The following is a 12,180-nucleotide window of genomic DNA, read 5'->3' as shown; positions in this document are numbered from 1 at the left end:
TTAATGATTTCTGTGCTCCCTTGAAGCTGCCAGTGTTGTCATCCTCACAAGTAGCTACCCTGAATGCACCCGTCACGCCAGAAGAATTGGCTGCGGTAGTAAAGAACCTCCCGTCCCATAAGTCCCCGGGTCCTGATGGGCTCCCCTACATTTATTATAAGACTTTTCTCCCGACACTGAGTCCTCATTTGCTTAATCTCTTTACCTCCCTACAGAAGGGCACTGTACCGCATTCTCAGTTCCTCCATGCACATATTACTGTTATCCCGAAACCGGGTAAATCCCCTACCTTACCAGATAACTACAGACCCATAGCCTTACTAAACTCTGATTATAAAATTTTCACTAAAATCTTAGCAAATAGGCTTTCCTTAATGATTCCCGCCCTGGTTCATAATGACCAGGTGGGATTTGTACTGGGTAGACGAGCTGGAGACAATACTAGACGCACCATCGATCTTATAGACTTGCTCGATAAGACATCTTGCCCGGCCATTGTTTTGAGTTTAGATGCACAAAAAGCCTTTGACAGGTTGGGATGGCCATACATGTTTGCTACACTCCAGCGTTTTGGCTTTTCTGGTTCTTTCCTGTCGGCCCTGCAAGCCTTATACTCACTTCCCACATCCCAAGTCCAACTGGCATCTTACAGGTCTCCACTCTTTACTCATAGTAATGGTACCAGACAGGGTTGTCCCCTCTCCCCCTTGTTGTTTATACTGTGCCTGGAACCTTTAGCTGCAGCTATACGGGAGAACTCAGACATAAGCGGAGTTTCGCTCAGATTGAAAGAATACAAGTTATCTCTTTTTGCAGACGACATACTCCTCACTCTGACGAAACCTCAAGTCTCCCTTCCCAAACTTCACACTCTTCTAGACACGTTCAGCAGCCTCTCGGGTTATAGGGTTAATACTACTAAAACCGAAGCGCTCCCTATTCATATCTCTCCCCCACTTCTAGCCTCTTTGAAACTTACATACCCCTATCATTGGTGCCCCGTTTCCCTTAAATACCTTGGCATTAACTTGACTGCCCGGTACACCACCCTCTATGAAGCTAATTATGTATCTCTAATTGCGGAAACGCATAGCCTACTCAGGAGTTGGACGTCGTGCCCCCTATCTCTCTTGGGCAGAATTAATGTATTAAAAATGGCCATACTCCCTAAGTTTTTATATCTTTTTGAAACGTTACCAGTTGCTATCTCCATGCCTCAACTTAGGAACATTCAGCGGGCCTTCGCTAAATTTATATGGGGAAATAAGCTACATAGGATAGCCCAAACAGTGGTTTTTGCTCCACGGTCTCAAGGTGGGTTGGGAGCCCCAGATATAGTGAGGTATTATTATGCAGCGCATCTTCTGGCGGCTATCTCCTGGTCCTCGTATTTTGCTACCAGTAGATGGTCGGAGCTGGAAATGAGTGTTGTTACTCCTGTTCATCCCTGTGCCATGCTGTGGTCCGATTTGACCTCCTCTATGGCTCAGCTAAGACGTCTAAGCCTTGGGCCGATGCTTTTCACTTTGTCCATATGGAAGAAATGTCACAAGAGGTTCTCTCTCTCTTCTCCATGCTCACCCCTGTTGAATGTCATTTTTAATCCAGACGTGCCTGATAGCCTCTCTGTGAAGAGTATGTTTTTTTGGTACAGGTCAGGCATCTTCCAATTACGCCACCTGGTACACCCGGTGTCTCGCAAATTCCTATCCTTCCCAGAGCTTCAGGATAAGTATGACATTCCGGATAGACTCCTCTTTTCATACCTTCAATTTAAACATTATTTTCATTCCAGATCTCCTGACCTGACTTTGACAAACCCTAGCACCTTTGAAACTTTGTGCTTCCATGGTCCCTGTCAGAAAGGACTTATATCCTCTATTTACAGTATCCTTCACAATTCAACCTCGCCCACCGCGGAAACGCATCTCTATATGAGGAGATGGGCCGCAATTTTACCAACTCCCTTAACTATTTCTCAATGGCAGGATATCTGGACTTCTACTTCTAAGGTTTCTAGATGCGTGGAGCAGAGAGAGACAGCATATAAGATACTAATGTTCTGGTACAAAACCCCTGAAATGCTACATAAATACGATCACACTGTATCTAAGCTGTGTTGGAGGTGCTTACGACATGAGGGCACCCATTTTCATATCTTCTGGAGCTGCCCTTTGATTGTACCTTTTTGGTCTATGGTCCGTTCTCTGCTCCAATCTGTTTTGGGGATAGATGCTCCGTTAGACCCTAGACATTACTTGTTAGGTTTGCCTATTGCGGCGCTATCTAAGCACGCCAAGAAACTGACAGCTTATATCCTCTTGGCTGCTAAGAGAGTGATTCCTGCTCTTTGGTTGTCCCCTTCCCCCCCATCTCATCCACAGCTAATTTCCGCAATTGCGTATATCCGCAGGATGGAACATATGACTGCGCTAGTACAAGACTCCCTACCCAAGTTTTCTAAAGTATGGGACAGATGGGATAGTTCCGCGTTCAACCCCGAGGCAACATCCTAGCTTGAGGCTATTTACGTTCGGGAATGTTTGCCTCAGGCTTGCTCTCGGGACCTTGACCTTACGTCCACCCCCACATATACAACTCTGGGTTTATTCATGTATCTCACTCAGCGGTCCTGTGGTGTGTCCTTCCCTCCTTACCCTTTAATGTGATGTATCAAGAGGTTAACATGCTGTATTCCGCCTGCGGCGGTTTTTTCCTGTTACTGTTGCACTGTCAATCTTGAATGTCTACATTGGTTGTACAAATTTATCTGCTGTACAAAAATCTTTTTTTCAATAAATATACATTTAAAAAAAAAAAAACAAATGTTACAGGGGTGTTAACACGTCTCTATGCTATCCACAAAAAAATAGAAAAAAAATAGGCCCACCCATGGAAAGAATTTCAGACAATTCAGCAGGAATAGGCTGAAATTTGATTCATGTAGTGCCACCTTAACTGTATTTGCTATTATCTGTATACTTCCATACCTCTAAGTAATAATTTTTTGGATGCAGTTAGCTTAAATAGGTTGACTACTTGAGACAAGCAGGCCATAGACATCTGAGGATTTATGTGGGAACACAATCTAACCATCTGCAGATTCTGTATGAGTAAACATCCAGCTGAAATTGGTCAGATCACTCTTAGGTTTGTGAGCACTATCAGTACCATATGTTTATAAATTATACAAGTGAAGTACGATATTTTCTAAAATAGATATACTGCAGCATAGTTGGCATATGTATATAAAGTCATCTTTATTGGTTCAGGGATTGACTGCATTGATGTAGTTGCTATCTAAAAATGCAATGTTCAATTTTTTAGTTTACCTGAAGTTCTCGAAGTGTGCTTTCATACATCTCAATATTGCCATCCAGCAACTCCAGACAATCCAGCTTCTCAATCTCTTGCTGTAACCAATCATCAAATGTTCGAAGACCCCTTTGATAATCTTGATGATCTGAGACTATTTTATCTGCTTTGGAAATTGCCTCCTACAACAAAATATATCTGTGTTAAAAAGTGATTTAATAGTCTTAAAAGCAACAGAAATTGCAGCTGCTGATAGGTCCATGGGCAACCAAAGTCTAAAGAGATATCACACCATTTTCCAGCTTTAGAAGCATTGTCATGATATGTTTATCAGCTATCTCACAAGGCATTGCAAATGTTCATTATTTTTCTTAATGAGATGTTCTTGGGACCTGAGTAACACTTTGCAAGACCTTCCAATGGTATTTAGCAACATATCTATGTATTACTGAAAAACAAAGTTTGAGCACCAAAGTTATCAACACCAGTATGTGCACATATAACCACATTTTCATTACACTGGACAATTGTTGACAAAGCAGGTCTAAAATTGCCAAATTTGCAGAAATTACTTAATATCATTTTAATATAATTAGGGAAAATTCTCCAACAAATGTAACATTTATTTCACAACTGTTTGATACCTTGGTCTTTCCTTGTAGTGCGCTGTAGCGTTCCTGGAGATCCTGGAGTTCCAACTGTGTAACATAATGTTCAGTCATACTGGACCCCTTCTTTTCTATGGTGTCCAACAAAGATCCATGACTTACAACCTCTTCATTCAGTAACTGAAAGAAATAATGAAGTGGTGGTAGAGTGTTTCTTTATTGTTCCAGACTCTAATCATTTGCAAATATTGACTGCACAGTTTCTTGGCGAAAAAACACAAGATACGTTTTTGTGTAATACTGTCTCCCAGTAAAATGTGTTTTTCTGATTGGCTGAGACACATAGTGGGTGCCATTGGCTCCAGCTGCTGTCAATCACAACCAGTGTGCCAATGAGGAGAGAAAGGACGAGCCTCAGCTCCGTGTCTGAATGGAGAGAGCAGCAACTCGGGTGACCACATAACAAGCTGCTTGCTGTGGGGGCAGGAGGGAGGGCCAGGAACGTCGACAAGGGACCCCAGAAGAGGAGGATCTGGGCTGCTAAGGTAAGTATAATATGTTTGTGTTTTCTATCAAAAAAAAGACTTTAGTATCACTTTAGGACTTACCGTTTTAGGTCTCATGCACACAGGACATTTATTTAACTCTCCTAGAAGCCAGCAGCATTTTTGCAGAAAAAATACCTGACGCTTGTAAAAGTGTATAAAGCTTTTACAAGCTTTTAGGTGCTTTTACAGGCATAAATCTTTTGGGAATTCATTCATTTAATTGGCAGAATAATCATTTATTCTGGCCATTGAAATTAAATAATGCGCAAGCAATAAACGCACCTAGCATTTAGGTGCATTTACCAGTTTTTAGTAGCATCAATCATACTTTCTGTCCAAATGCTGTTGCTTCTGGATGCACTGGTAGTATTTTTTTTCCTGCCTCTAAAATCCCCTGCTACTAAATGCTGCTAAATACCTATGTGTGCATGGACATATAGGCTAACATGCAGGGGAGTTTAAAGCAATGAAAAACAAACACCAGACACCTCTGCGGTGCAGCTGTAAAAACATCCAGTGAGCATGAGGCCTTAAAGTGGAAGTCCAGTCTATTCCTAACTAAGCTTAAATCGTCTCCCACCCCCTTCTAAACCTTATTCTATCTACCCTGTGACAGGAAGATGTGTATACTTACCTTTTCTGAGAGCTGTCAGTGCAGCTTCAGTGTAGAGGAGGGACAACCAACAACGGATGTCTCATAGTAAGCCTATGGGTGATGTCACAGCACAGGCATTCAATCCGTTGTGGTTGTTGGCGATCTCTCACCTTCATTGAAGGTGAAGACGGCTTGGGAGATCACGTGACCGCACCAGATTCCTTTCAGAATAGGTAAGTATACACATCTACCTTTCATATAGTAGATTGACTAGGGTTTAGAAGGGGGTTGGAGCAGGTTTAAGTTGAGTTAGGATTAGACTGGACTCCCACTTTAGGCTATTCTTTCATTGCTAATTTGTTAGATGCTTATAGACAGATTTAGACAACTGTAAATGACTGTAAATTAATAAATATATACTTTAGCTTTGCTCTGTGCAGCAATTTTGTCCCTCAGTTCATTGTACTGCCTTTCGGCTTCATTTAGTCTTTCCTCAATGCCATCCATCCAGCTAGAGAACTGTCGCACATCATCCTGATAGCCTGTCCACTTAGACAGAGCCCCTTCAAGTTGGCTGTAAAAATAAAAGACAATTAATAACATATACTTACTTAAAGGTGAAACAAAAGAAGCTAATTTAAGTAGAGAAACATGCCATGCATCTATAAAGTTTACCTTTTACAATGTATACAGGAGGATAATAAAGAGGCCCAGGAGTCCTTCAGGTCTTGAAGCTGATCCTGGATGGCAGGGGCTCCTTCTGTAGATGTGTTTCTTAGAACAGATTCTCCTCGGGTGGATGTCATCTTCATCTGTATTTCCTTCTCCTGCTTCACCATTAGCAGAGCCTATACCCAAAAAATTGTCATTGTGATAATAGCCAGCACTCACTCTCACAGTGCTAATGTTTCAGCTTGGAAAAAGGCTAGCAAATCAATTTGCCTGTGTCTAGCACATTGTATTGTAATAGGCTATAAGCAGAGTCCATTTTTTTACCTAATTCTTCCACACCAGGAGAAGAAAGCAAAGTGATAGTATCACTCACGACAATTAATTTGGTTTTACTTTACAGTTTAAAATTTTACTTATTTATATGGATGGTACCTCCACCATTCTTGACATGTATTTCTATAGAATACCCCTGACAGTACAGTTTTCAGTGAAAATCAAAGGGAAAGCAGATATGTACTAAGCCAACAAGACCAATGCAAGCTTACACAACACGTTTCATTCTAGTGTGCAGAAAACCTTACAGCTATTGTCATTTAGATGTCCAAGTAGCTGCAAGAATGCATTAATTTGTGTGATTTTAAAGGGTCTCTGCTATTTAACTTATGAGAATAGAAGCACACACAGGCTGATGTCAGACTAGTGATACAAACAACATTTGTTACAGTTTAAATGCTGCACCACCCCCAATGCCCCCCGCATACCGGAAGCAGTGCGGCCACTTTATGAGGGCGCTAGACTAAGTGCCTCTCAGCCCAGTCTACCCCAAAGACCGGCGCTACACTACACTTTTAGTGCCGCCCCCCTGCAAAGTGCTACCCTAGGCCTGGGCCTTGTCGGCCTAGGCCAGGATACAGCGTTGCATTTACTTCAGGGGGAGCACAAGAGCGATGGGTATAATAGCATAAATGTATGTTTGGAACACATTTAGGCACTTTTTTACACTTTATTTTATATGATTTACTGAATCCACCACTGAAGCGGAGTCAATTCAATTGAATTATGGTTATTAATGATGTGCTAGTATAGTACTCTTCACTGTGAGTGTGATTCTTGATGTTTGGTTGTTTGTTTAACACTATGGGAACTTTTAATTCCTTTGCATTAATAACCTACCGAGAAAGATCTCAGGTGGTGGCATGGTGAAGAGAGACAGTCTACTAAACAGTGTGGCTAGAAGATATCGAGCACATATTGACCATAAATTATAGTGGTCCACAGCATTTGGTGAGTATATCGATTGCAGGGGGAGACCTGATTTAATGCATGCATATTCATTTTTTGTGCAACTTTTTGCAGGATTTAGCACTTTTTAACTGCAAAGCACTGATATAATATGATTAGACACTGATAACGGCGAACATTTATTTATTGAGATTATTGATACAACTTTTAATTTATTCCTTATTGTCATTGTATTTGTGTTATTTAGCTAGTTTTATTTTATGAGCACAGTGCACATTAGGATTAGTAAACTATAAGGATGAAATACAATATTTGCTGAATGAATATAAGATAAAAATAAGTAAAATGTTTGTAACATAGTTACCTCCAGTTTAGACATTCTACTGTCAAGGACACTTTTATCTGCTGTCGGGTGACAGTAAGACTGCAGCAGGTGAATAGAATCCTTTGTCCAGTCCTGAAGCTCATTCAAGGCTTGAGAAAACTGCTGATGTTCTGCAACAATTCGGTCCATCCTTGACATTTTTTCCTACAGAAGAATTAGGTGCAGTATTGGAAATTTAGAACAATGCTGAGTCTCCGAAAGCTTAGCAAAATATTTATGACTTTGTCCTTTTCTCTTTTTGCACTGACATTGATTGTGTAGTGATACCTAAGTCTAGGTTCACATCTACTATATGTGGGTGTTGGTCTGCGTGTAATCCTCATGTATTTGTGCACCCGCAGAAAGAACAGGCTGCTGTTTAGCAGACATGCAGGGGTGCCATTAATGCTTAATGTAACCTTAACACATTGGAAACTGTGGCATGTTTTCCCATGCGCAGAAACGCATAGCACCAATTGGTTTCTATGCGGTTGTTTATTTAGAAAAGGTTAAGAGACCTTTTCCATGCATTTCCTGCAGGTACAGCAGCCCATTCAAATGAATGGGCTGCTCTGCACTTGCAAAACATAGCAACAGGGAAACCGAATAAGTGTGAACCTACCCCAAGAAATAATGCTACCTTTTGATGTAACACATAATTCCACATCGTAATTACTGGACAGACCCTAGAACAGATAACAGGACACATTAGCAGCATAATGCCCTGTACACACAGTAGGACTTTACGACGACAAAAAATTATTTTTTCAGATGGATTTTGGCCCAAACTTGTCTTGCATACACACGGTCGCACAAAGTTGTCAGAAAATCGAATCATTCAGAACGTGGTGACGTAGAACACATACAACGGGACTATAAACGGGCCAGTAGCCAATAGCTTTTGTCTCCTAATTTATTCTGAGCATCCGTGTCCGTCGGAATTGTCTACACAAAATCGGAATTTAAATGATTGGATTTTGTTGTCAGAAAATTTTATATCCAGCTCTCAAACTTTGTGTGTCGGAAATTCCGACGGAAAAAGTCTGATGGAACCCACACACGATCGAAATTTTCCGACAACATGATCCAATCGCACATTTTCCGTCGGAAAGTCCAACTGTGTGTACAGGGCATTAGTCTTCAAAGAAACGTTGGGTACCAAGCCAGCAGCTACTACTGTGAGCTGAGTGGCACATTCAGCACCTTACTATTAGCTTTCAATAACTCTTTTTATCCAGCAGTGGCACACCATGGCATGTTCCTATCAAACTGCAGTAGTAGTGATCCCCTCAATAGATGCTGGCCACAAATTGTTCTTTTTTAGGATTCGTGTGCAGGCCTATAAGTGTCATTATTAGTGGTGCTTAACTCACATTCGTTTTGGAAGTCGGAAATGAATATGCACAAAAAACACACAGATCAATACACACAGAATAAATAATTATTACATGCTGAACAGAATAAGCAGCATCACACAGATGATGTTTTGATAATCAATTAAAATTACATATGAATGTAATGTAAATCTCTATCAATGTGTTTGCATGGAAAGAAGTACAGACTGTATAAGACCCTTCTGCAGAATAAAGCAAAGAGAATCCCCTTGGCATTTTCTTCAAAAATGTTGTTTAGATTGTCTTGGTAGTCTTGGCAGATCACTAAGAAATTGTAGTTCTGAATGCTCAGACTGTAATGTAGTGCCTCTGCAGGGGAAATCTTTTCATGAGTGTCCAAGTCTCCAAAATACAAGGAAAGTGTAAAAGCATGACTTCCCTAATACTGTGTACTGATCCTGGCAGCTTAACTAATGCAACAAATGATGGAGCAAAGGTTATAAGAATCTTTTAGTGAAATACAACCTAAAGAAAGCAAGACCTCTAAAAGTTCTGCTACAGAGATATGTAATTATAAGATAATACCTATCAACAGAATAGTAATTGTAGCGCATTTATACAGTACTGTGCAAAAGATTTAGGTAGGTGTGGAAAAATGCTGTCATTTAAGAATGCTTTCAGAACAGAAACATACACTTGGACACAGTTTTTTGAAGGAACTCAGTGGGTAGGTTGTTCCAAACATCTTGGAGAATTAACCACAGATCTTCTGTGGATGTAGGCCACCTCAAATCCCTCTGTCTCTTTATGTAATCCCAGATAGACTCGATGATGTTGAGATGAGCGTTCTGCGAGCGACAAACCATCACTTTTAGGACTACTTGTTCTTCTTTACCCAATTCAATACTGGCCACTTTCACCCCCTTCCTGCCCAGGCCAATTTTCAGCTTTCAGTGCTTTCACACTTTGAATGATAATTGTGTGGTCATGCAACACTGTACCCATATAACATTTTTATTATTTGTTTCCACACAAATAGAGCTCTCTTTTGGTGCTATTTAATCATCATGGGATTTTTGCTAAACAAATGAAAAAAAACCTGAACATTTAGAATTTTTTTTTCTTAGTTTCTGTTATAAAATTTTGCAAATAAGTTAATTTTCTTTTTCACTGATCTGCACTAATGAGACTGCACTCATGAAGCTGAACTGATGAGGCTACACTGATGGCTACTGGTGAGGCTGCACTAATATGCAATGGTGAGGTTGAACTGATGTGCACTGATGAGTCAGCACTGATGGCCACAGATAAGCTGCACTGATGGGCACTGACAAGGCTGCACTGATGGGCCCTCATAGGCGGCACTGATAGCCAGCACTGATGGACACCGATAGGCTACACTGACGGGCACTGACAGGCTGCACTGATGAGGCTGAACCAATCATCAGTGCCCTGATTATCAGTGTAAATGTCCCCTGTCACACTCTTACCGGCTCTCTCTTCCTCACGCGTGAGGAAAGGAATGCTGATAACTGGCAAGTTTGTTTACATGTGGTCAGCTCTGATTGGACACAGCTGATCACATGGTAAAGGGCTGCTGTGATTGGCCCTTTACCTCGATCCATGATCAGCTTTGTCCAAGATGTGTACCTATTAGAATTTAAGAATTGCTGCTGTTTTGAAGGCAAAGGGTGGTCACACCAAATATTGATTTGATTTGGAATTCTCTTATTTTCATTTCTTTACATTTTATTAACTGCTTCCCGACCACCGGCCGTCAAATGATGGCCAGGCGGCGCACCTATTGTGGTGGGAGGCCGTCATATGATGACCTCCCGTTTAAACAGGGAATGCACGCGATCGTGCGCGCGCATCCCTGTTTCTTCGGTGGCGGCGTGTCACGGAGACACCGCTTGCCACCGAAGGGGGTGAACAGCCATTGGTTATGGCTGTTTACCACGTGGTCGGCGGTGATGAAGTCACGGGCAATCACAGATGGTCACAACCCCACTGTGCACGGCGCATGCGCGCAATCGAGAGCACGCTGTTCATGCACGTCGGTGGCAGCGTGTTCCCCGGGAACACTGCTCGTCACCGACGCTGGCTGTTTACCCACGTGATCGGCTGTGATCCTTTCACAGCCGATCACTAAAATGTAAACAAACCGCGGTAACGAGATGTTACTGGGTTCTCCTCCTCACACACGATCGGGAGATTGCGGTAACATCTCGTTACCGCTTACAGTGTACACCAATCACACTGATTGCCCCCCCCCCCCAAAAATAAAGAGGACCTGTCACCACCCCTCATAGTACCTGTCACTCACAGTCCATCAGAGTACCTGTCACAGCCCATCAGAGTACCCAAGTACCTGTCACAGTCCATCAGAGTACCCGAGTACCTGTCACGGTCCATCAGAGTACCCGAGTACCAGTCACGGCCCATCAGAGTACCTGAATACCTGTCACAGCCCATCAGAGTACCCGAGTACCTGTGACGGCCCATCAGAGTACCCGAGTACCTGTCACGGCCCATCAGAGTACCCGAGTACCTATCACGGCACATCAGAGTACCCAAGTACCTGTCACGGCACATCAGAGTACCCGGGTACCTGTCACGGTCCATCAGAGTATCCGAGTGCCTGTCACGGTTCATCCGAGTACCCGAGTACCTGTCACAGCCCATCAAAGTACCCAAGTACCTGTCACAGCCCATCTGAGTACCCGAGTACCAGTCGCAGCCCATCTGAGTACCCGAGTACCTGTCCCAGTCCATCTGAGTACCCGAGTACCTGTCACAGTTCATCTGAGTACCTGAGTACCTGTCCCAGTCCATCTGAGTACCCAAGTACCTGCTACAGTTCATCTGAGTACCTGTCACAGTTCATCTGAGTACCTGAGTACCTGTCACAGTTCATCTGAGTACCCGAGTACCTGTCACAGTCCATATGAGTACCTGAGTACCTATCACCGCCCTTCAGAGTACCCAAATACCAGTCACCAGGCCATCAGAGAACCTGTCGCCAGGCCATCAGAGTACCCGAGTACCTGTCACCAGGCCATCAGAGTACCCGAGTACCTGTCACCAGGCCATCAGAGTACCCGAGTACCTGTCACCAGGGCATCAGAGTACTCAAGTACCTGTCACCAGGCCATCAGAGTACCAGAGTACCTATCTGCAGCCCATCAGAGTACCCGAGTACCTATTTGCAGCCCATGCCTCATAGAATATATGTTGGGGTGTTTTGTTTCCAAAATTGGGTCATTTTGTGGGTAATGTCACTGTCCTGGTGCTCCAGGACCTGCAAACGTGTGATAGGTAGGAATGAAACGAGGTATCATTTATGCTCCTAGAACGCCTGTACGTACTACTTCAATGTTCGGCCTCTCTATGTGACCAGGCTGTGTAAAAGTCCTACACATGTGGTATTGCCATACTCAGGAGGAGTAGCAGAATGTGTTTTGGGGTGTAATTTTTGCTATATACATGCTATGTGTTAGAA

The 12,180-nt window shown here is 42.6% G+C and overlaps 1 protein-coding gene across 15 annotated transcripts in view; it reads right to left on the bottom strand.

Moving 5' to 3' along the window:
- SYNE1 (spectrin repeat containing nuclear envelope protein 1) overlaps positions 1-12,180 on the bottom strand; it is a 663,643-nt gene that overhangs the window by 256,519 nt on the left and 394,944 nt on the right. For all 15 annotated transcript variants that reach the window (XM_077486324.1, XM_077486337.1, XM_077486323.1 and 12 more), the window contains 5 exons: positions 7,345-7,509; positions 5,742-5,914; positions 5,487-5,640; positions 3,960-4,103; positions 3,333-3,497 (listed from right to left, as the gene is read on the bottom strand). In XM_077486324.1, the coding sequence (XP_077342450.1) occupies positions 3,333-3,497; positions 3,960-4,103; positions 5,487-5,640; positions 5,742-5,914; positions 7,345-7,509 (801 nt within the window). The remainder of the gene's footprint in view (positions 1-3,332; positions 3,498-3,959; positions 4,104-5,486; positions 5,641-5,741; positions 5,915-7,344; positions 7,510-12,180) is intronic.

Source organism: Lithobates pipiens, unplaced genomic scaffold, assembly GCF_037356315.1.
Source record: "Lithobates pipiens isolate NorthernLeopardFrog02 unplaced genomic scaffold, aLitPip1_a1.2 Scaffold_18, whole genome shotgun sequence".
Lineage (NCBI taxonomy): Eukaryota > Metazoa > Chordata > Amphibia > Anura > Ranidae > Lithobates > Lithobates pipiens.
Note: the sequence above shows the minus strand (reverse complement) of the source record. Positions and strands in the feature narration are given on the sequence as shown.